Consider the following 25,280-nt stretch of genomic DNA (forward strand, 5'->3'; position numbering starts at 1 on the left):
ACAGGAGCTTGGGAAAACGGAAGTCTATCGCTAACTGCAAGGAGGGAGTGTATTAAAGTTCACAAGATGACAAATAATCTACATGTCTAAATGCAAAAACCATTTCTTAATATAAACATGTACAGGTTTGCATGCGTACTCACTTAGGTATTTAAAAAATGAAAATTTTATTTGGTGCGAGTTAGCATATCGCAAAAGTGTATGTATTATACCGGATTTAAAACATCACGAAATGTGGAAACTGAATCCCGTGGAAGTCGGAGGTAAGTAAAGTTTGCTTGTCAGTATTATTTATGGCCAAACATTTTGCGTACTTTTAAAAACAGTTCTCTTCATTTTGCTGTCAAATTCACATTTAATCTCGCTAAAAAACAAAACATAAAAAACAGCTATGTAGATTTTGCATTTAGCTCAAGGCCACAATGTGGTGGATCCGGTCTAACTAAGACTATTGCTAGCTAACGAACATTTAAATGACTGATTGCAGCATGAATGAACAAAACAAGGATGTTTGCGTCGAGAGCTGTGTGGTGATTTTAACAAACGTGAAGTGAAGGCTACTGGTATTAGAAACACATGATGGTGAAGTAAAGCATGTATGATAATTTGTGAATCTGTTTGGAACGTTTGTAATCGTAATTATTTTATAGATAAAATACGTGACTGTAGATCATGATCATCACTCGGTGTAATGAACTGAATGCCCAGAATTGAATTTGTGAATTAAACTTGCGACGTAAGCCCACTATGAAGTCAGCACCTCGAATGCAGCAGTTCCATTGATAAATATAGCCTAGGTATTTACCAAATAAATAAATATAGGCATTTATTATGGCACATTGAAAATGTGATTTCAATGTGTCATAAGCTTCATAAAGAGATAATTCTGCATACTTCTGAGGTTCTGAAAACCCGCAAATGGCAAACATATTTTCAAGCTCTAAGTGTACCGCTTGTCATCATAAAGAAGACTTGGGCATCGACTGTATCTATTCTTTCAGAAATGACGGCCCTTGAATTCATCTGAAGTATTGTAGCTCTCAGTTAGGACAAACCCCTGAGGATAAAATTAAAAGATCTGTAGAATAATATTGAAAAACTCAATTTGACAGACAATTTCATCCTGACAACGGGAAAGCAGACAAGCTTAGCTGTAGAAATGGAAGCACGAAAAGCGCATAGGAAGTGCGATGGGGGGGAATGAAACCCCAGCCACAAGGCAGGATTTGTATTATGGGTTGAGAGTCAGCCACCCTACTGACTGAGTTTTCCCATGTCCTAACTCAGCTCCAACATTGGTGTGTTAAGTTGGGGTTGAGAGATGTATGAATGAAGTCAATTTATGTGCATCATTCCAGCCTGGAGAAATGATCAGGTTGTTATTTTGAATGTATTTCAGTGCATTTAGCATGTATCACGTACAGTGTTCTTCTGACATGTTACCGCCATTAACAAAATATCTTCTGCTTTTTCAGGAGAATCTTACTACCTTCTACCAGGCAAAGAGTATGTGGTGGGTCGCAAGAACTGTGAAGTACTTCTGCAGAATGACCAGTCCATCAGCCGTGTTCATGCACATCTTACTGTGAGCCCCCAGAACATTAACCAGGTCAGTTATTCACTGCTACTTATCAAGGAGTTTACATTAGTTTCTCATATAAAATGTAGCTTTCTAGAACATGATGGAATTAATTGTTTTCAAGTGTAAGATCAAATACAGACATTCAGAATTTACCAGTGTAGATTGCACAAAATGCAATTTACAAGTACAACATTTAGTACTTCAGGTAAGAGCCAGTGTTTGCATGCAGGCATTTTATTTAGGATTATGGGTTTTGGCCAGCCAAATTGAGGCATTCCTATATTTCTGTGCTCTAGATGGCGTTGTTGGCATATTAGGACATACATTTGACAAATATCCTGTTCCTGTGGCTGGAAAGGTTTTCTGTTCCTGAATGACCATCATTATTTATGCAAAACTGAGCATTGGCCTTGGTGAGGAAACAACAGATTTTGATCCATTTCTAATTTCATTCCCAGAAACAGCCGGTCGAGCTCACAGTGAAGGACAGCTCGAAATATGGCACTTTTGTGAACGAGGAACGTCTCGCCAATGCCATATCAAAAGTTTTACGTTCTGGAGATAGACTGACATTTGGAGTCTTCCAGAGCAAGTTCAGGTAAGTACAGCAGAGAATGTTGCTTTTGAAATAACAAAGTTACATTTTCTCTTGTAATACCAATTTCCTAAGTATAGCACTAGAGGATAATGAACTGACATCCTAAGCATGATTTATTGTATATTGTGGGGTCTAAATCTAATCTTATCCTTTACAGCCTGCCAGCACATAGTACAAAATTAATAGCAATGCATAAATGAGCAGGGTCACTGCTTGGTAGGGGTCTTCATGAAAAGGGTAAAGCCATAGCATCTTTGTTTTAAAGGTAGTAAGGTACACATTGCTGCATTAGTAGTTCTAGAACATTTTTTTTAGCAGCGCTGTGTGTTTCACTAAAAAGTTTTACCTAGGAAGGACTGTCCAATTGTTTAGAGAGGTTCAAACAAAACAAACAAAAAATGCATGTGTGTGTATGTAGGCATGAATGAATGAATGAATGAATGAATGAATGAATGGAAATTCACTGTGATATGCATTCCATCGTTGATGCACATTTTGGTCCTTGCTTTTGTCCAGGGTGGAATATGAGCCCTTGGTGGTGTGTTCGTCCTGTGTGGACAGCGAGGGGAAGGCAGCCCTGTTGCAAGCCGTTCAGCTGCTGGGGGGTCAGTTGGTGAACAGCTGGACCCAGGACTGCACACACCTGGTCATGTCCTCCGTGAAGGTCACCATCAAGGTCAGAACCAGTTTTACTGTGGCCAGGGCCGTCGGGGAGCATAAGGCTCACGACCCACATCTGGAATGGACCCGATCCTTCAGGTGTTGGTCCGGGTCTGCCGCCTGCACGTCCACCGGCCCGGCCTCACCCCGGCTGCCTTTCGGTGGGTTCAGACGCGCGCTGGTTTGAGAGTTGAATGGTGACGGGCGTCCCTCTTCCGTGTTGCAGACGATCTGCGCCCTCATTTGCTGCCGACCAATAGTGAAGCCGGAGTACTTTTCTGAGCTGGGGAAAGCCCTCCAACAGAAACGTACCCGACCTAAAGTTGAGAGGTGAGACGGCAGATATTTCACTCCTTTCTGTTCGTTGTTCCATCTGTTCAAATTGACTTTTGACACACCACCTTTTTATTTTTGTAGCTTTTACCCTGAAATCGACGAGCCGACTTTAAATAAAAAGGATGTGGACCTCAATGCCAGGCCTGAACGGAAAAGCCTATTTCAAGGGAAGACGTTCATTTTCCTCAGTGCCAAACAGGTAAGACTACAGTCTTGTTTATTTAGGTCTGAGATGATGGCATTCATATTTACGAATTAAAAAACTATTCCCTATTTGACATGATATAAAGGCTTCACAGCTGATTTTGCTTCCAGCTAGCAAAGTAGCAAGACACCAGTCTGATTATAAGTTTAAACGATGGGTATGTCATACAGTGAAAATGTATGGATGTATGTACTTATATAGGTTTTTGGGACTGCATCAGTCAAAGGCTTTGGTGAACAAATTATGTTTAATTTCAGGAGGCAATACTGTGTTGGCATATTGGCTCAGTAGATGGATCCAATCATTTGACTGACCAATTCTCGCTTATACGTGTAGTATTTCATTTTGTGAAGTCTATTTAATGATATACCTGCTACAGGAGTTTACATTATCCTACAGTGTTCACTGGGTGTGTTCATAAGGGTTTCTGTCTTCATTTAAGAAGTGTTCAGTCCTTGATTTACCACTTTAAGCACCTCTAGCTGCTCATTAAGCACCTGCAGGGTACTAGTTGTCAGTAAGAGATGTGCTGCTCAGTGTTCACTCTCCTGTGATATGAGGTGTTGAAGTGTGAAAATGGCCATTGTCTTTTGGGAGACCGTGTCAGGGGTGTACTTATGCTCATCTGCAGTAATCTCTGTGAGAGTCTGGTGACAGAATAGAGCCTTTAGACCCCAGTAGATTTGGCTGTTCCAAACCAGGAAAATGAAATGCCATAAATTCCCCCCTGAAGTGCTGTTGGGTACCAATTTCTAAGTAGACCAATAATGTGTATGTATTTACTATCTGAACTGCACATTTTGACAATTATAAATTTAGCTTTATAGACACATTTTTAATCATTTACATAAGTAACAGCAGTGTGTGAGACCTGTAGTGTTACCTGTCTTTGAGTCATTGAGAGGACCTGTCTCCCGGCTAGCAAAAGCGCCTGAGTTCAGTGGTGGCTTTTGGAGGGGGGCGGAGCCAGCTGCTGGAGGAGGGGTCTTTGCCCCTGTCCATCCTGGAATCATCCGGAAGCTGCGTAGTCGACATGGTGACTGGCAGCTCCCAGGCCCTCTCGTCCGCAACCACAAAGTGGAGCGACTCTGTGGCTGCAGTTCTGCGCAGGTACAGGCATGGGAGTGTTTATCTGTAATCGTTGCTCTGTCCTGTATACAGGCACAGGAGTGTTCATCTGTAATCGTTGGTCTGTCTTGTATACAGGCACAGGAGCGTTCTTCTGCAATCGATGCTCTGTCCTATATACAGGCACAGGAGTGTTTATCTGTAATCGATGGTCTGTCCTGTATACAGGCACAGGAGTGTTTATCTGTAATCGATGATCTGTCCCGTATACAGGCACAGGAGTGTTTATCTGTAATTGATGATCTGTCCTGTATACAGGCACAGGAGTGTTTGTCTTGTATGATGTGGGGATGCTTGCAGCAGTATCTTTGCTAAAAATAAATAAATGCTATCTTCGCAGCTCAAAATGTGAGCTAAGCATTTGAATTGACAAAACAGCCGTGTCCATCTGTTGTGATGTGTACACTGCATGGTTTTACAGAGGAAGTGTTCTAGCGCTAAAAGGGGAGATCTGGGCTGTGATGATGCAAGCTAGTCTGAGTCAGCAGGTTCTATTTTTACCTGATGTCTCCATCTATCGATGTCTCTACCCTACTCTCTCTGTCCACCTCTGAACTCCAATCAGGAAAGGCCTTCGAATTATCGCTGAGTCAGAGATCGGCCTGGCCGCCATCTACATCTCCGCAGACAACTACTGCAATCCGCTGTCAGAGATGGAATCAGGTGAGTGACTCACATGTATAAATTTAGAAGCATCCATTTTGAATTGATAACAAATCTGGAATTTTTTTGGTCTTCACAGAATCGTAGATTTGTGAGGTTCAGTATGGTATTATCTAATTGTCATTTTTGTCATTGGACAAATTGAAATGCTGTCTTTGACATTGCTGTTGATGGATGTTTACTGAAGTTGGGAGTACAATGCGCTTTTGACGTCATTAATTATAATGGCGTCTGTATATGTGTATGGGAGCCATCCCTTGGGCCCATTGCGAGTGATAATTAAGTCCTGAGGGTTGGGGGTGTTGCAGGTGCTTTCACAGCTGGGGTCAGGCTCAGCATATGCTGCACAGAAGATTGTTGTTGTAATTTCCCCTGGTTCTCCTGTTCCTACAGAAACGGTCAGAAGGAAGCCGTCGATTCCCAGTGCGACACTGTCTCAGAGTGTGGCAGTGGATGAAACCGTTCTGCCTGCCATCTCGCAAAACATCACAGCCTTTGCCCCCAACACCGAACCCTCAGAGGGTGCCAGCAGGTACCCCCCAGCTATCTCTGTCTTTCTTTGTCACCCTATGTCCATCTCTCTGCCTCATTATGTCTATCTCTCTCTGTCACTCTATTTCTGTCTCTCTGTTACTCTATCTCTATCTCTCTGCCACTTTATCTCTATCTCTTTGTCTCTGCTGCTCTATCTCTCTTACTCTTTCTGTGGCCATCTCCCTCTTTAGATTAATGGTGAAAGGAAAATTCTAAAATGCAAAAAAAAGTGTAATCTTGAGGGAACAAAAAATTATCTGGTGGATGGTCTTCCTTACTTTTATCATTTAATATGCATATCTATTTAATACATATTCAGTTAATTTGTTTTCTGGAAAAAAGAAAATCGCTATTGAGATGAAAATGAATTTCAGGGAAAGGGCAATTTGATACCGACAGTTGTGTGTACTAAAGCTGATTTATACCGTTTGTGTAGATTTGCGTGTGTCCTTTGTTGGTATGTTCAACCAAAGGCTTTCTTAGGAGGGCTGTGGTCCTCATGGAAGAACCCTGGTGCCTTTTAAACTTCAGTCCAGTGCGGAGAGTAGCGTTCAGGGCTGTTCTTTGTTCAGGTTCTGTCGGCTGAGCACCAGCGGTCTGAGTGCCGTGGCCGAAACTCCAGAGAAGCAGCGGGAGTGGGACAGGCCGCCCGGCAAAGGAGCCTTGGCAAAGGACCCGCCCCTCACCTCCACCGCGGCGGAGACGATGATGTCAGCGCGCGGCGCCAATGCCGTCGCGACCTCCGAGGTCCAGGGAGAGAAGCCTGCGCTGATGTCCAGGCCGAAACATGATGACCCAACAGCTGTGAAACCGCCCCTTACTAACGGGCACAAGAGCAGGCCCTCAGAGAAGCCGTCCATCTCCATCACTGACTACTTCCAGCCCACAAGCAAAAAAAGGTGAGCGTAGCAATGTGGTGAAAAATGCGTTATGTAATTCGCATGCATTGGGTGTCTGTTGGCCATGTGTTTCATCATGTAGGCTATTTGGCCCCATTTGTCATTTGTTCGGTATATAATTGGCTTGTATTCAGAATGTATACTACTTATATTTGACCTGTGTTTGGTTTGAAGTTTGTAATGTACCAATTATTGAATCTATATATGCAAGGTACACATTATTCATGTGTTTGGAGTAAATATTCATCCTGTTTGGTATATAATTGGAATTTATTTTGCATTTATTTGACATGTATTCAGAATATATTGGGTTTTTAGAATATGTTGGGTAATTATGCCATAATGTGATATAAACCAATGTGCAATAAACTGGTCATAAGAGTGTATGAATGTCACATACATCACATTTGATGTTTAAGCATAATGGCGCATTGTGTTGTCATTGGCCAGAACACGGGAGGGGAGTGACCCCGCTGACTATAGTGAAGCCAAGAACCCCAGGAGGGACGCTGAGGAGAACGTTGCGGAGCAGAGAGACTCCGCTCCCCAGCGCAGTAACCCTTGGAGACAGACTCCGCAGGCCGCCCCAGTGCCTGAACCCTGCCTCACGACCCCTGCACCAAGAGGGCCAAGCAACAGAGGGGGTCAAGGTCGCGACTCGAACCCCTCAAAGGAGTCTCAGCAGGGCCGTTCCTCTGGAGAGGCTGTCCAGAGGCCTCCTTCCAACAAGAGGAAGGAAATGGCCTCCCCTGACTCAATGGAGGAGATGGAGATGGAGGATCTGGAGTCTATCATGTCTGAGCCTATGGAGGAGCAGGAAGTTCCTGCCACGCCCAGTAAAAAGCAACGTTTGGAAACCGCTGTCAAAATCAAGCAGGAAGAGGAGTCTTTTACAGAGGTGAGATCAGAACTGACCTGTGCATGACCTTATGGGCTCGTCCTTAGGAGCAGATAGTTTTAGGTTTTTGCTGTGGTGACAGTAGAGCTGTATGAGGCAGATTTGACACAAACCTGGATGTAGTGTATGCAGAAATAGCTGCAGGTATAGGTACAGATCTGTATGGCACCTGATGGCACATGGAAGCCCCAAGCATGAAGGTGTACATGAGGCTTCATGATGGAGGAGTGGAGAAATTACTCCCAAGGTTATTAACATGTATGTCATTTCCTGCTCCAGGCTTCCAAACCAGAGGAAGGAATCACACTAAAGCAGCAAAGAGAAGCTGAACAGGAAAATGTTCCCGGAAAGGAGGAAACTAAGGTGTGTTAGGAATGGAAAGCTGTTTAGATTTGCTTGGTGTGCATGTGCATGCGTGGTGTGAGATGTGCGCATGTGAGATGTGTGTGTGTATAGTATGTACAAAAACAAATTAGCAGAGACAATAGGAGTGTAGGAGTGTAATGTTTCTTGTGCAATAGATGGCACCAAAGACCAGTGATAAGTAATCAAAGTAAGAAGGGAAGAATTGTCTGAAAATAAGTATGAAAATTGACTTTTATTCAGAAAATATGTTTGTCAAGTCAGGTTCAGTTACAAGGAAGTATTAAAGACCAGATTTAAAAAGATTTAGCCCTAATTTTAGCCTGCTCTTATTATCTTGCCAAGCAAGCTAGAAAACTTACACCTCAGCTAGCTAGCTATGGTACATTTGAAGTGAGGTTTGCCTGTAACACAGGGTTTTGTGTTTGCCTTACAGGTGCCCAAAGCATCACTCAAGGTTGAGAATGGGGAGGACCTCCCCAAGAACCTTCTACTGATAGAGTTTAAGTCCCTCATCGTGAGCAACCCTGTGAGGCCCAGAACCGGAGCCCTGCAGCCTCGGGACGCGAACCAGAAGAACTTCAAAAAGTTCCGTAAGGTCAGGCGTTTAACTTCAGACGGCCTTTCTCATGCCTGTAAACTGCCTTGGAGCAGAGAGCCAAAAGGCTAGCATTCGAGGGCACACGCTGCCCCTTTCAGTGCCAAGCAGCCCTTTTTGAGTTGTGTTATCCATGTGTGTTCTCCGCAGGCACCCGTGCCTGGGGCGCAGGGTCTCCCCAATATCATCGGAGGCTCGGACCTGGTGGCACACAACCGGGCAAAGAACTCTGAACTGGAGGAGTGGCTGAGGGAGGCAGCAGAGGTATGGATGCAGAGCGATGGGATGGGGGGCGGGGTTATGAGACAGGGGGGCGGGGAGAACATGGGGACAGAGCCACAGAGCAACAACAGTGGGGTGGTGGGGTTCTATGTGGGATAGAAAGGGATTTGTCAGCAAAACTGATGGGCAAAACATCTTTTGTTTGACAGGAGGACAAACAGAATGAGAGGGAGGAAGCACTTGGGGATGATCTCTTCAGGTATGCTGCTTGCTTTGTGACATTTTTCATGCTCAAAAACTCACAAAATCTGGCCGGCATGTCCGGTATGGCTGTCGATTTAGTATGCATGACACCCAGGTGACTGACACCGCAAAATTGCAGCATTGAGAAAATTTGTTACGGCCATCCAGTTTCAAGTACATGCACCACATTTCTTCCACATGTCTCCTCATTCTGAACAAATAATAGAACCCATGCTGTCTGCCATGTTGGATTTTCCGCCATTTAGAAATTCTCACAAAATGCCCGATTCTCACAAAATTTGGCATGCATGATCTACAGCACGCCACTTAAATTCCGAAGGAAATTTTGATTCATCAAAAACCCCAGAACTGTAATTTACATCTAGCAGAAATGGCTGACCATGCCCGCAATATGCGTATAGCCATAAATTTACGGCAATTGCAGCGATACTTCAAGGAATTATGCGTAGCCATATTGTGGACGACCATGCACAGGCTTGCAGTGTCATAATGCAGTATGGTCTGTAGAGGCGCTTTTTTGCAAAAATACTAATTTTCATGGGCTCTATAAGGCCAAATTGTATGACATTTCAAAGGAACCCTCCAAATGCTTCCCTCCAAGAGTCCTCACAAATGTAGCCCCTCAGTCCAGGATTCTTAAGGATAATTAAATATGAATATGCATAAATTGTGGAAAACGTATTTGAAATGTGCCAAATGAAGTGGGACCCATGTAGGTCATGTGTATCATTCTGTGCCACTACCACACTAGGTGGGCCTACATTAACACTTAAAAATTGCAATCGTGCCACCCGCAAATTTGCAACATTGAAAAAAATATTACAGCCATCCCATTGCATTTACAGTACATGCACCATATTTTTTCCATGTGTACCCCCTCATCCTGAACAGATTTCCTCATAGAACACATACAGTCCACCATATTGCATTTTCCAGCACTTAAAACAAACTTTTCTCCTTTTAAAACAACTTCTACAATGTCTGAATCTCACCAAATTCACCATGTGTGATCTACAGCACGTCCCTGTGTAAAATTGCAAAAGAAATTATGATATGTCTAAAGATCATAGGACAATAATTTACATTTAATCCAAATGGCTGAACTTGCCCAAATTATGTGTATAACCCCAAATTTAGGTTGATTGTTATGATATTTCAGATATTTAAAAAAAAAAAAAAAAACATTTGTGGACGAGCATGTTCTGGCATGCAGCGTTATAGTGGAACATGTCCTATTGGAAGGGCTTTTTGCTAAATACTAATTTGCTAAATTCTATGAAATTTGACAGGAACACTTAGACCACTTCCCTGAAACAGTCCTGAGAAGCACTCTGCAGTCAGTCCTAGATTCATAAAGAAAATGAAACATGAATGTGCATAAATTGTGCAAAAGTTACACATCACACTTTAAAAATCCACTCTCTATTCACACTTTTGAAATGTACTAATTGAAGAGGTCATATGTATCAAATTTCAAGCCACTGCCACCCTAGGTGGTGCTACAGCACCACTTCAAAATCCCACTTCTCAAATTATTATAGATGTACCCTTGCATCCAATACACACCAAAGTTGGTATGGATAGTATTTGGATTAAGTTTGCAGTCCATATCAAAGTATCCTCCAATGCACTATAGCTCATCCTTGGTGCTTGGCCCCCAACATCGCTGCTTGCAGCTATATTTTTGGTGTTGTAATTTCATAGAAAATGGAACAAACCAGTGCTCTTCAAACTGAGTGGGGGACTAGCTGTCTCGTTCATGCTCTTTTTCCACACATTTTGTGAGTGCTGAGAAAAAAAAAAAGTTTTCACTCTTTTCACACTTATTTTAAAATAATTTCAAAAGTCGGCAGCATGTTAAACACACAGCTGCTCACACAGCAGACAGTAATATTGTTACCTTGAAAGGTTTTAGCAAATAATTTTATAATGCATCAAACCGAATATTTGGCCTGTAAATGGTTAAGAAATTTAGGCATCTATGACATCCTTCAAAAAAGCCTGTGATTATTATTATTAGTAGTAGTACTAGGGTAATGGTACTGGACGGGGAAAAAAGATGCTGTGGCCTTGGATCGCATCAGCCATGTTTATTTATAGTTGTAGTAATTAATCAGTGGTGAATGATGGTAATTGGTTAAGAACTTCAAGCCTGACCATGGATCTTCTGCGGGCCTCTGCTTAAACACACAGCACATTCCTGTAGCATACGGGGGTAACACGACAGGGGGCTGGGGGAACAGACCGCTGCTCGCTCTTTGCTCACAGGAATGGCGTTTCGGCGACAGCGCCCAAACGAAAACACCGTCCGTTCGCCCCGCACCCCTTTCGTGCAGTGCGGGTTCCGGGCGGACCGTAAACACGGGTGTGGGTGAAAGTGTGGCCAGACAGTGTCTGGGTCAGCCACGCCACATCTAATCCCGCCAGAGGGCCCGGGCGGGAGCGACCCCGCGCTTCTCTGCACTGATCCCAGCTGTCAGCTCTGAGAAGAAGTGCTGACTCGTAGCAATGTGGCTACGCAGCCCCAACACAAACACTCCGCCACCAGGAGAAGGGGTCTTGTGTTTCTCTTTCTTTTTTGTTTCTGTTCTATTGGTAGTTTTTTTCTGAATTAATTTGAGACCATGTGTTGTAAACGGTATCCAAATTTAAACAAAATGCAGAAAATTTTGCTTGTGTCCTATGGGTTTTATAAATCTATGCTATGTACAAAGTAAACATATGGGTTAACAGTAATAATTAATCAGCCCATTGTCCTTAAATTCCCCAGATACTTTCTTTCTTTTTGTCTGTAAGAAAAATGTGACGTATGGCTACAGCTCTTGCCTGCAGTGCCAAGGCTTAAGCTTATAGGAATAGCTTTACCCGCCCGCCATACTTTTACAAATTAAGGATTGTCATCTAGCAGACATAAAGAACACCATTATTGTGTATGGAACATGGATATATAGTATATCATAAAAACTACAGGTTGTTGGAGTGTTGACTATAGATGTTTCCTTGGGGAAGAGTAAAATAATTTTCCCACAAAAAAGCACCTCCATCCCTACTCCTGAGAAAGTATGGAGCCTTTTTCAGTCACAACCCCAGAACTTGTCACTGTCAAATTGGTTGAGGTTAAGATCAATAAAAAAGGGAATAGAAGTCACTTCATCCCAAATGGAAGAGTTGTCAAAACAACAAGAGCCATAATGGCCCTTGATGTGGTTGAAAGGTACACCTAAGTAATTTGGCCTCATTGTTCATGACTGGGCCGCTATGATTGTGGTGGCAAAGTGGCCATAGCAGCCCTGCGTTTCCTTCCTGTTCCCGGGGAGAATGGGAAAGAGTTGCCTGGAGACGGTGTCAGGCCATGATGTAACCTGGCTCTAAAGCCCTGACATTTCCTCGCCTAAGCAAAAAAAATACAGACGAGGAGAGCAGGGTCCCCTTTTAGCGAGGCAAAAATGTTTGAGCATTGAATCATGATTCTCGACCAATCATGCGTGGGAAAAGAATGCACAAGCTTCAAAGAACACACTTTTTTGTGCTGGTGTGCGTGTGTGTGCATGTTTCAAACTGATTAAAACTGATGGCTGGTATGAGACATTTGCTTCATGCTTTAAAACAAGACCAGGTCAAAACCTATTATATGGCTGGACCGAACCGACTGACCAATGGTGTAACTTCATCAGTCAGTCACTCAGTCACAGACATTCGCGTTTATAGGGCTGGCCCCGCTGTTGCGGTCCAGCCAAAAATATCTGAATTGTACTAGACAAATGTAGCCGTAGTCATAGATAATTGTACATCATAAAATGTAGTCATCAGTGCACTTTAAGAAAGCTTGCCTGTGATTTACTTTTTGTTGCCGGGTGTCTAAATTGTCTCTTGCTTGTTTCCCCCAGATATAATCCCAAACCTTCCAAGAGAAGATGAGAGGATGAAAGCTTCACTTTAAAACTTCCAATGAGCGACACTTTGTAATACAGTCCAAGTTCTGTTTGAAGCATTGTCCTGATGAATTTATGGGGGGCTCGCTCACACCATGGAGCCTGCACCGTTAAATACGTTGTTTTTTGCAGAATGTATGTTGCTGATTTATGCAGTACATGGCCAATTTGTTTTCCCCCTCTTTCTTTATGGCCCCATATAAGTTTGCCTGATATGTCACTGATGGCAAGTAAGGTAGCGCAATGCGTATGTGCGTACAAAAATGAGTAAATCAAGTATTTTTAAAATATTTTATTTGTCCATAATAAAAAAAATTCCTGTTTACAAAACATGTAGTAAAACATTGAGTTTTTTTGTCTCGCCTTCACATGCCAAGCCTCTTTTAAAACAGACAGCAAAATTACCATGACAACGGGTGTACCTAATTGCGAAGATTCTACTGTCTGATGTTAGTTCAAACGGGCATTACTACATAAACCAATATACTTCCTCTTGCCTGTATAGTCTGTCACGGATTATATTTTCACAGTATTCAGTAGGTTTGTTTCTCCATTTTTACCATCCTCCTCTTTACCTGTTCTTTGTTGTCTGCCTAAATGTCACTGTTAAGTCACTGAAAATGCTGCAACGCCATGGAAGGTGCATAAATGTAGTCAAAGGTCCATAATTTAAATAAGCTCCTTTTTCAGTCCTTACAACTACCCCTGACAGTTTAGCACAACAGAAATATGGGAAAACAAAATGGGATAGAATGATTGCTTTTACTATTACATGTACAGTAGCATAAGTGTAGTTTGAAAGGAGAAGGCCATGTTTCCTGATCCATAAACATGTACATTCATTTTTTCAGAATGTGATTTCCTTTTTTTAATAGCAGGCACTCCATCAATCTTCCCCAGTAAGGAAAAAACCTTTATAAGTAACTGAATTAAACTGAAATTAAATAATTGAACGATATATAACAATATATAATTTTTATTTATAATATAATGTGCTTACCTATCCTTAACACTGACTTTTGCACAATAGACAGTGGTTTTAATGTAAATCTTCATTCTGTTGGATATTGGGGTACACAGTTTTTAATATATGAAAATGTCGGCCCTTGAATTTTCATATTGTCAGTTTCACAATGTCAAGTGTTTCTGAGCCACATTTCTAAAATCAGGACATAATTAGATTAGTCTGCAGAAACTGGCAATACGTGTGCTTGCTCAGGAAACACTGAATCTGGAAGTGGAGAATCTACTGCTCTCCAGGGCGAACGGAAGAAAATTTTTATTTTTAGTTTTTATATTAATGTGTCTTTTTCAGAATTACAAGAATGGGATGAGTTTGCAAGATTGTGTCCCCAGCACAACAAATGTACAAACCTGAAAGCTGTGAGCTATGTATATTTACATACTGTCGGAATGACATTGGCACATTGCACTTAGACAGCATTTCATGATTGAAAATAAATGTTCTGACTAAAAATGTTTTCATCAAAATTGCATTTTGTTTTCCCACATGAACTGTGCAGTGAGTGAGAGGCTCCATTAATGTATAACAGCCTTGCATTTTTCCCCGTAATTTTTTTTTTTTAATTGTAAGAAAGCTTTAAAGTAGATATATCCACTGCATCCGTAAACATTTAGGAAAGCGTTAGCTATGGCACTGCCCGCACTCTAACCTCTCGCCAGCCGTAGCTTTTTATTTCATTCTTAGACTAACCCACCCCCACCGCCACCTCCCCCATCAGCTATCAGCTCGCCCTTCTTTTTCAGCCTCTTCATCAGACAGCTGGCAATGCCCAGGGCACCACCTTTCAGGAAGCGCACAAAGTTGTCTCCAACCAGAGGGCCCATGGCGAAAAGGTTGGCCTCCTTGGTGCACTCGAATGTGTAAGGATGGATTTCAATAGGGTTATGTTTGCAGGAGATGGGCTTGCTGGGGTCGAGGGCCAGATACTGGCCATGGTCCTTGAGGAAAAACAGGTTTGGGTGGGTGCCGATGAGCACCAGAGCCATGGAGACCTTGAAGACCGTAGAATTGGTGCCGCTCCTCAGAACGCATTTCATGTCCGGCTGGAAGGATACGACGCAGTGCTCGGGGAAACTGGTGTAGTCCTGGAACCTACCAGAGGCTGGAGCTGTGGTGGCCTCAGTGGCAGCTGCAGAGTGAGTCTGGGAGCACATCAAGTGGTAGACCTTGTGGTATTCTGGGTAGAGCGTCTTCGGCAGCTGCTTGAAGATCAGGCCCGGGTCGTCCACCCGCTTCCGGAAGACGTGCAGGATGGAAATGTTGTTGTTGTAAGCGCACAAGGCGGCGTCGGCCGCACTCAGGCCCGCCCCCACTATCAGTACGGGGTCCGAGTTCTGGTCCAGTGTCCCCTTGCTTACGGCCATGCCGAGGTCAGCGATGCTGTGGAAGACGAACGGGAAGTCCTCTCCTTCCACCAGTAGCCGGGCGGGGGCATCGGAGGCACCTGTAGCCAGGACCACATTCTCAGCGAAGATGCTGAAAGGCACGTGGGCATCCCCTTGGACCTGCTGGTAGCCCCTCACCTCCCAGATGCCCTGGGGCAGCATGGCAGGGCTGCCATCCTTCACCTCTATTTCCTTCTTTCCGTCCACAGCATCCCCCCTGCCCTCACTCTCCACGGCATCCTCGTGGTCGCGGTGCAGCCGCTGAACAGACGTCACGTACGCGTTGTCCAGAAAGTTCTTCTGCAGGCCCATCAGCTTCACATAGTTCTTGTAGTAGGATGAGATCTCTTCTGGCGTGGCCCTGTCATTTGCCACACCCCTGAAAGTAACAAGACCTGTTAGTGCTCTTTCAGAATGGCAGTTACATAAACTGATAACCAGGTTACACTTCTACCTGCAGTTTTACCAAAGGTGTAGATGGCAAAGGTTACAATCTCCATGCTATGTCCATGTTTCAGCAGCTCATAGATATCTTACAGGATATCCACTTTCTGTCTCATGGATTACCTTCGGTTCCCTGCAGTTAGGTCTCTGTAGTTGACCCCAGGGAGCTCCATCCAAATGCCCAGACTAATGGTCAGCATGGATCCCTCCATTGCCTGAGAACAAGTGAGATGAATCTCACACACTGATTAACAGCATGGGATAGAAGTGAATTAGAGTTAAAATTGACAACACCAGGGTGAAGACATTCAGCTGTTTGCAGTTTTAAGGCACATACACGCAGTGCCCTAGGAATTATTTATCTATAACCCTGAGGGTTGATGACTACTGGGCTGTATCTCCATATTTTTGGTGGTCACATCTCAGGCTGTCCACAGTAGCACTTTGTGCAATCTTCACTGCGATTTGAAACGAGACCTCCTAACCAATGCACAAATAAAGATTGTTTTGTCATGTAAGAGTTGCAAAACAGCTGTAGCTAACAATATATTAATATGATTACAATAATGCGTTTTTTCCTCTGTAAGTGTAGGAGAAGTCCAAACCACATGAGAGAATGGCATGGGAAAAAACCACATGCATGGAGTCTAAGGTTTGCATCACATGCTAATTACCCAGCCTGTTTCGAACAGAACCTACAAACATACACAGCAGCCATGACCTGTCAAAAGCCTAGCGTTCATATCTATGCACACATATCTAGCACCAAACATCTATCTCTAGTTTGCCTTTAACCCATTTAAGCCCGCAGGCAACTAAAGTTGCCAAAGTCTCTACCACTCTTTTTCCATCTGTGAATATTTTTTGGATGACTATAGATGCTTATGCTTAAGAAATCTCTGGGACAAATCTGGGCATTAATGGGTTAAGAAAAGTTTTACATGTCATCCTTCTAAAAATTCCAATTTACTTGCTTTTTCCTAAAACCATTGTAGATCAATCGCTACTGTAAAGGGAAGGCCTGTCTCCTTTTAGCACCTTCTTCTGCTGTGGGACATCCCATCATGCCGTGTGTTTTGGTGGGCTGGAGACTCACGTGCCAGGCTCCCCCGGGCGCGGCGCGGCCCAGGACCAGGTGTGGTACGTGGTACTGGTTCTCCTGCCTCCACTGCAGCACGGGAGGGAACTCGTAGCCAAAGTCGGCATTGGGATGCAGCAGGGTGTCGAACAGGACCGCCACTGGGTTGGATGACCTCCCCTCCAGCCCCTCACTCAGATACTGCAAATCCTGGGGAACAGCAAAGAAATACATTTTTGTTTAACTTTTTATGCACAATTTAATTTACATTTAGGATATACACTGACCGACCACTTCATTAGGTACACCTGTTCAACTGCTAACTGCACCCGTTAATGCAAATATCTAATCAGCCAAACATGTGGCAGCAACTCAATGCATTTCAGCATGTAGACATGGTCAAGACGATCTGTTGAAGTTCAAACCAAGCATCAGAATGGGGAAGAAAGGTGGTTTGAGTGACTTTGAACGTGGCATGGTTGTTGGTGCCAGACCGGCTGGTTTGAGTATTTCAGAAACTGCTGATCTACTGGGATTTTCACGCACAACCATCTCTAGGGTTTACAATGAATGGTCCGAAAAAGAGAAAATATCCAGTGAGCGCAGTTCTCTGGGCGAAAATGCCTTGTTGATGGCAGAGGTCAGAGGAGAATGGCCGGACTGGTTCGAGCTGATAGAAAGGCAATAGTAACTCAAATAACCACTCGTTACAACCGAGGTATGCAGAAGAGCATCTCTGAACACACAACACGTCAAACCTTGAAGCAGATGGGCTACAGCAGCAGAAGACCACCCCGGGTGCCACTCCTGTCACCTAATGAAGTGGCCGGTGAGTGTATGTCCATCATTCTGTGTTAAAGAAGATTTGTCAGACCTTATCAGCAGCATTCTCATACAGATCATGGTGCTCTGGTTTTTAGGATTATTGCACACATCTATGCAACTTTACAAGAACTGTGCATTAGGTTTGATGCACATTTTCAAACTTCGGAAACGTACATTTTGTTTAGCCAAGTTGGTACTCCTGTTAAATAACAACCTTATGGAATAACACAATACCTTTCTTTCAGAGAACAGAATTGAATGCTATTTTAAATAATTATTTGCATCCTATTATGTAAGCATTTAGTGCTATTACAGTTTATGGTGTCCACCAGTGTCACCATAACTTGCTCTCCTCGTGTGCTGCTATGAATCTCGGCCGACTCTACCTGGTCAGTAATGGCAAGGTGCTTTGTATCCTGTAGTTTCCTGAAGAGAACTGGGTTTGGATGCACGACTCCAGTGTCCAAGTAAGGCCTATATCCACTCAGTAAGTATGACAGGCATATTCCAGATGGACCATTTCCTATAAAAAGGAATCAAGGAGTGATACTCTTAGGAGTAATGCACAGGTAAGACTAATATTCTAAGAGCAAATTAATTTAAACATATTTTGGATACGCTGTATTGCATGTGAAACATAAGACAGGTTGATGAAACAAAGATATTTGATTTTTTTTATTTCCAGGGTCTACTTTATCACAAAAAGTAATACAAGTGTGAAAATTTTAAATAAAGGGCGACTATAAACATAGCTACAAGCAGTAATTAAAGGGGCCAAGCACTCAAAGTCACAAATACAAATGCAAAAAAAAGCATGCAAAGGCATATTCATAATGAGGTGCTTAGTCAGCCGAGCAAGTTTCAAATGTCTACGCTGAAACTGATTTTTCATGAATTTTTCCATTTTAAAGATTTGTTGAGCTCCATAGCACCATCAGGTTTAATCAGGCTAATTCTTTATGGCTATCCTCAGGATGAAAGTGTGAACAGACTTAACAAGTTTCATCGCTTGGTGCCTAACTGTCTGGGATGTATTAGCCTCTCGGTAAAGAGCCACAGCCACGTGCAAATTCATTGGATTACTGTGAGAACACTTTTACGCAAAGTAACTTTGTTTCAATAACTTTCAAAGATATTTCCAAATACATGCAATAATTCAAGTTTCCTGAAAATCAGTCAGAGATGTCTTTTATGTGTTTTCTTTTCATTTATTCAAAATTTTAGTAAATCCATAATCCTAGGCTAATGGGTCCTTGAGGCATATTTATTCTGTATGTAAAGTCGGATCTTGTGCCATTAATTACGGGTTCCTAAGTCACACAGAGCATAATTTCTCATTTCTTAATTTGTGGAAATTCAATTTACAGACATAGTGCCACCATGTGGCCAATCAGCACCAAATTTGATGAGTAGAGGTGTGGAGCTACCATTAATCAGTGTGCCAATTTGCATGTGAATCAACCAGGTGAAAGTCTGAAAAGTGACATATAAACAAACAAAATCCAAAATGGCCACAAATTCAAGATGACACTGACCAAAACATATATAGACATATTCGGACTGAGGTGATTAGTCAGGGTAGCAGGTTTGAAATGTCAAAATAAAAACAGTGATTTTTATTGATTTTAAAAATTGTTGAGCTCAGTAGCACAACCCTGTTGTTGAATTGGGCCAATTATTTCTGATTGTCCTCAGGATGGTGCTATCAATAGACACAATAAGTTTCATCACTTCACGTCCAACCATTCGGGATATACCAGCTTTTTTGTAAGAAGCGGCACTCATATGCAGGTTCATTGGCTTACTGTTGAGATACAAACAACATATTGAGATACAGACAATATTTGAATAATTTTTGAAGGACAGCATCCATTGAACACATGACTGAAGGTTTTTTGCAAATTAGTCAAACTCCGTAGAAAAAGATGTCTTAGGTGTTTTTAATTCATTCAAAATGGTGGAACATCTACCAGTCGCACCTTTTCACAATGGAACATAAACATGGAAAAATATTAATTATTAATATTAATTATTTTAATATTAGTAATATTCAAGCTGATAAATGATGGTGTAACTATTTTAACATTTTGGAGGTAAGCTTTTGGCAGATAGCAGGAAAAATGTGTTGAGAAGAGACTGACCGATAATGACCACTGGCACGGTAAGAAGGTGGTCCCTGGACAGTGAGCTTTCTTCCAGTAGAGGCATGTTGGCAGCCACAGCTGGCACTGGGAACCAAGAGCACAAGATAACTGCTACATGAAATGGAAAGGTTTCAGAACCAGTCTGACAACCATATACAGTCACGTACCCTGCCTTACTCCTCTAATTTCAAAATGGCTCAAATTAAAGCAAGCCTGTAAATGTGTGAAAATGTAAATGTTTTTATAAAAGTACTTAAATAACAAATGTTGCATGGCTATTTTGGAATGTCAATTGGCCTACATGAGGATGCATCATGTGTCTCCTGTGGTTCACTGTTATATTATTCAGAGCATTCAGAGCATCTAAATTGATTTGTGGATCTAATATAATGATCACACTGACTTTATCACTTTAAATATATAAATAAACCAGTAACAGCTAGCTCTACTAAATAATTTTGAGTCAAAGGCACACACTTGGTTAGCTGTTCAAATGGATCTCCTCATAGTTGAGAATAAAGACAAATGCACAGGTGTCCAAAGACACTTGAGCCTAGTCGTGAAAAACCTCTAACACAGGACTGATTCGCCTGTGTTTTTCAATAATATAAATGTCCTGATTATGATGGTTTAATGCATCCCTACCTTTCAATTATGCTAAAATTCTGCTTAAAGGTGAATTAATCGATCAATCCTGTGGGATTTTGTTAATATGTATACTAATTCTTTGTTCTACTTACTGTACAATATACAATCATTGACCAATAAGTCAGTGCACTGTTTGATGGGATGTGCTGAATGGTCTGGCCTTGGCTTCTGATTGGTTAAACGATAAATGCCCCCTAATTTATAAACTATAAACAGTTTATAGTCTTTAATTAGCTATTAAAGAGGCAAATGTGTGAACATAAGAAAAACAAAGACTTCAAAGAGCAGAACTGAGGTATCTTGCTTATTCACATATACATTATTCCTTGGTAATATAAATATTTTGTGTGAAAAGGGCATAAAACAAATTTATCAAAATTTTGAGGTAATGCAAATATTTTGCGTGAAGAGGGTAGTCATCAGCTGTCCCACTATCCTTTTGTGAATAACTGTTCTCCTGGCCAAAAGCATGCATATCTGGGTCTTGTTAAGGCATTCATTTGATATGAAGTTATCTGGTTTGATGAGAATAACAGAAATACAAGAGAAATGTTTTGGGTTTTGGAAAGTACAACCAGTACTTGCCTGTGGCACTAAACATGCCCTGCCACCTATCAAGAAAATTCTGAATTAATGAACTGTATAATACCCTCTATATAACCACATTGCTGGATGTTGCTTTAATTGATTCTATTCCACTTGTTTGTGTTTTGTTTTAATTGGGTGGGTGTTACATACCCCTCCTCATTCATTTTTTTTACTGTATTCACAGGCAGATTCCTTTTTTAGGGGAGCTGGAATGAAAACTATTCATCCGGTTGTCCGGCTGCTGCCATGACCACAAAAACTTTAAACGGCCCCTATTTCACATGGCTACCTTGCTATGTTAAAGTTCATTAACTCAGTCACTGCTCCTCAACAAAAGCTAATTATAATCAGATTTATCAAGGCCCAGATCTGTTATCTGGATGTGCCTTTGTGCTGTGGCGGGAACAAATCCCTCTGATCACACGTCGATTTGCAGAATAATCCTTCTGAGCGATGTTTATGTCTATTCCTTTTTCAATTTACAACTGGCCCGCCGACCGTCTGCATATCCCCTGTGCGTCATCCTTGTTTTTCTTTGGCCCACTATTTACTCTTTCCATTAAAAGAGAGGGATTCCAGGCATTGCAGAACCCTTTGGATGGGGTATCAGACCGTTGTTGGGAGACGGGATAGATTTAGCTACTCCGGCTGGCAGGCTAAAGCTGCCATTTCCACATGGCTTCACAATTTAACACTCTCTTAACCACATTCACTGGGGTTACTCATATAGTGCTGTTGTTTTAACGTCCGTCATCTTGTTTGCTTCTTTTTTTTTTTGCAGGACGTCAAAGCACACCGGACTACAGTCCCGCTGACACAAGTGTCACCTTATTGCTCTGAGCCAACTGGCGATTTTAGCCGTGCTGCCTGTTGCATTGCCCAAATTGAGCACTCAAATTGGCGTTGAGGCAGATTTACAACCCAATCAATTTTTTTCCTATTTTCAAAGCACTGACAATATTCTTTCTCATGAACCCTGAGCCCTTCCACACTGAACGGGTGAGACCAAATCAATTATCATAAGGACAATTATATAATAATGAATAATATATTCATTGTTCTTATTGAATATATGTTTATAAATAGGACTTGCATTCAGCTAATATAACTTTCATCACTTATTTGAGAAAAAATGAACAAAATGCACATTTTAAAAGTCTTTTAAAAGCTTTTAATGTCAGTGGTTTAAAAGTAATAGGCAGGGAAAATGTGTGATATAGTACTTTCAAATAAAAAAACATTTATTGTGCTACGCTGGGAGATGCCAACACTCATTCTGTTTTGTGTTGCCCTGTTTAACTGGCTGGCAGCTGACCAGACAAGGACATAAAAGCTTGGAGTGTAGCCTACAAGATCAGAATATATGCGAAGCCAACCACGATGCTGTTTTTTTCTTCTTCTTTGTGATTACATGTGATTTTTTAAACATGTAGGCTACAGTACCCTGGGGACTTTTGGAATAATGTTATGTGTTCATTCTCCAAATGAGAATTGAAAAAGGTATTGCATTTATGTGTGTGTGTGTGTGTGTGCACGTACATGCATGCATGTATGTTTGCGTACATGCATAAGCAAGCTTCAAACTAAAAATTGTTCTTACTGTATTGTAAACTTGTTTCACAGACCTGTGTTGACAGCTGATTAGTACTAATGTTCATTAAGAAAATGTATTTTAAGCTGTAATGATCCATTGCAAATTAAACCCCTGCTTTGTAAGGATGTAGTAATAATGCAATTACAACTCAAATACATTTTATTTCATTTTCTTAAATTATAAATTACATGTTTAATACTTAAGTAATATATGAATACACTTTTAACTCCGATTGGAAATACATTAGGCTATCAACATGTGGCCAAACTATATTGCACCGAGGACTTACAGTCAGGAAGCTACTGATCAGAGAAACAAAAGTAAAGAATTACCTAAACAAAGCCTCGCTGTATTAAAGTTTCTGTGTGAGCATTTTTATTTTGTCATTTTAAATTTATCTCCATTGAGCCTATGATGATAATCTACTCTGCGTGTTGCCATGGAGTTCCTCCGTCTCGTTCAATGCTATTCTCACATAAATTGATAGGTATTCATAAAATGTAATAACTATCATGTTTTAATGATAAGCATTAGTCTACGTAAAAGACAGCTGCAGCAATGTATTTACGAATTAAATGATCCGTTCACAGAACAGACTAATTACCTACCCCTGTAGGCTAACTGGTCGTGTACATATAACATGTATAAACGATTAAGCCCATATATAAATGTATGTCACCAATCTTCCAGAATTTAGGTCACGCTCACGGTCATACATTACAGTGCAGACCATGCTGAAAATAATGACTTGAAACCACTTACCTCAGCGGAGTTGTAGCAATTTTTTCTCGCGCAATCCCTGCTGTCTGACTACCCGTCTCCGCAAATTCTAAGCTGTATAAATAGGCAAAGGCATTAGTGGGAGGATCTACTAGAAGTCATGACATGAGATGACACAGACCACGGTTTTTCGGAGATTCTATTGCTGCAGTGTAGCTGTATCGATTTAGCAAATCTTGGCTATTCATCAAAACAAAATGAAGTGTTTTACTGTCTAAATATGTAAAACCAAATTGCAAATAATAGTATGCTTCTTAGGGAAATTCTTAATTCCAACGACTTGCGAAAATAGCCGGTCTGATTTTTTCATCAAATGCGCTTCATCTTTTACCGGCAGGCATGGAGCGCGAGCACAGATTCGTAGAGCATAGCCTTAACTCGGAAGCGTTGCTGAGGTACAGCAATTAATTCGACGGAACGTTTTCCTGTTTAATTAGAGGATTCTTAATCAATTTGAAAATATGCTTCTTTTTCAAGCAGTTTCGTACAGTTATGTGTTTGTCGATTTTCATCTGTTTTTAATTGTATAAATCCCTTTTTATGAATGTTTTCTGTTCACACACGCAGGCGCACACGCACGCACACCACATGCGCACACATACAGACGTATTGCAGTCTTGTCGAGAGGCTTCCCAATTACTTCAGCCTGGAGTCACCCCGTGTCGGCTATTCTTTCTGGGATTTTGAAACCAATTTCTTCTGTTGTTTTATCGTTCATGTAATACGCACGCCTATTTAAGTAATTAGCTACCAATAAAGCGTGTAGGCTACAATTAAATTTGAACTCATATATCCGTCCTTTTCATGTAGACTTAACTACAGGCTACAGTACGCGAAACATTAGCATTGGTGCATCGTTTTCCAAGTGCTTTTTGGCATTCAAGTGTTTGTCCCCTTCGACGCGCTGTACCCATCATGTGCATGTGTTACCATAGCAGCAAGATCAGCGGTATCATACACTGGACTACACATCAGCAATACGTGAAATTGGTTTGTGGCGCTTTTGCATGTAGGCTACTGGGCTCTGTTCACTGGCCTATCATACTGTTTGCAACGTTATATTACGCAGCACGCTTCAATGAAAATACCTATTAGGGATGTATAGCGATCGTAGTCCAACTGTGCACTGAAAGTGCGTTTGAATACCTTGCCTCAAAGAATGGATCTAATTATCATTCATTATGTAAATGCCTGCCTATACAATGATCAACGTTATTTATGCAACTTCCTCCGATTTGTCTAAATAATATTACAATTTCTATTATGAACATAATGAATGATAATTAGATGAATTATGATGGAGTTTACGCAACAGGACTTGTTTGCCTACGTTCAGGGGTGTAGCACAAAATTCTGGGCCCTATACATAAGCAGTCTCCCTTCCCCCTTCCTCTCTTGATCCATGTCTCTCACGCATCATTCCAGGCTTTTTGAGGGCCCTCCCCCATTCGGGTAGTCAGTCCCACTTTCCCCCCCACTACGACGCCCCTTTTAAGTTTAAGAATTGTAGGATTGGGGATGGGAGTCCTAACTTGAAACAATTAAATGGTAATTGGGTCAATATCACCACGGTGTGCCTTTTGTGGCCTGAATACAAACCATGTTGATTTCATGTTAATTGTAGAGCAGGACCATATCAAAATGTTCCTCGGCATCGAGTAAGCTTTTATGGCCATAAAAACCCACAGACATGGGCCTCATGATACATTGGATACATTTTTAGATAGTTTTCTTTCTTTGGATGCAGGCAATTTTACCATGCCCCCTGTGCTGCTCACTTAACTTCAGTGAGAACTATTTCTTACTTTTGCTTTAGGTTATTTCTCACTTGAAGCGTTTTGATGATGTTTGAGTTTTTAAATAATAAAATAAAAGATTGTGCATGTGT

The 25,280-nt window shown here is 41.7% G+C and overlaps 2 protein-coding genes across 2 annotated transcripts; one reads left to right on the forward strand and one right to left on the reverse strand.

Annotated features, from left to right (window-relative positions):
- Positions 1–13,212, forward strand: nbn (nibrin). Its single transcript, XM_064339090.1, has 16 exons — positions 1–263; positions 1,476–1,609; positions 2,041–2,180; positions 2,697–2,856; positions 3,067–3,170; positions 3,258–3,375; positions 4,304–4,491; positions 5,075–5,172; positions 5,566–5,704; positions 6,279–6,605; positions 7,056–7,503; positions 7,783–7,866; positions 8,303–8,464; positions 8,615–8,728; positions 8,896–8,945; positions 12,838–13,212. Exons 1-16 carry the CDS (start codon positions 233–235, stop codon positions 12,866–12,868), a joined length of 2,328 nt encoding a protein of 775 aa, XP_064195160.1. The 5' UTR covers positions 1–232; the 3' UTR covers positions 12,869–13,212.
- Positions 13,160–24,254, reverse strand: osgin2 (oxidative stress induced growth inhibitor family member 2). The gene is made up of 6 exons (XM_064339102.1): positions 23,375–24,254; positions 19,780–19,866; positions 18,025–18,161; positions 16,832–17,023; positions 15,859–15,950; positions 13,160–15,670 (listed from the first exon to the last, which is right to left on the reverse strand). Exons 2-6 carry the CDS (start codon positions 19,844–19,846, stop codon positions 14,587–14,589), a joined length of 1,572 nt encoding a protein of 523 aa, XP_064195172.1. The 5' UTR covers positions 19,847–19,866; positions 23,375–24,254; the 3' UTR covers positions 13,160–14,586.
- Positions 24,255–25,280: the final 1,026 nt, after the last annotated feature.

The sequence above is a fragment of the Anguilla rostrata genome, chromosome 1, assembly GCF_018555375.3.
Source record: "Anguilla rostrata isolate EN2019 chromosome 1, ASM1855537v3, whole genome shotgun sequence".
In the NCBI taxonomy this organism is placed as follows: domain Eukaryota; kingdom Metazoa; phylum Chordata; class Actinopteri; order Anguilliformes; family Anguillidae; genus Anguilla; species Anguilla rostrata.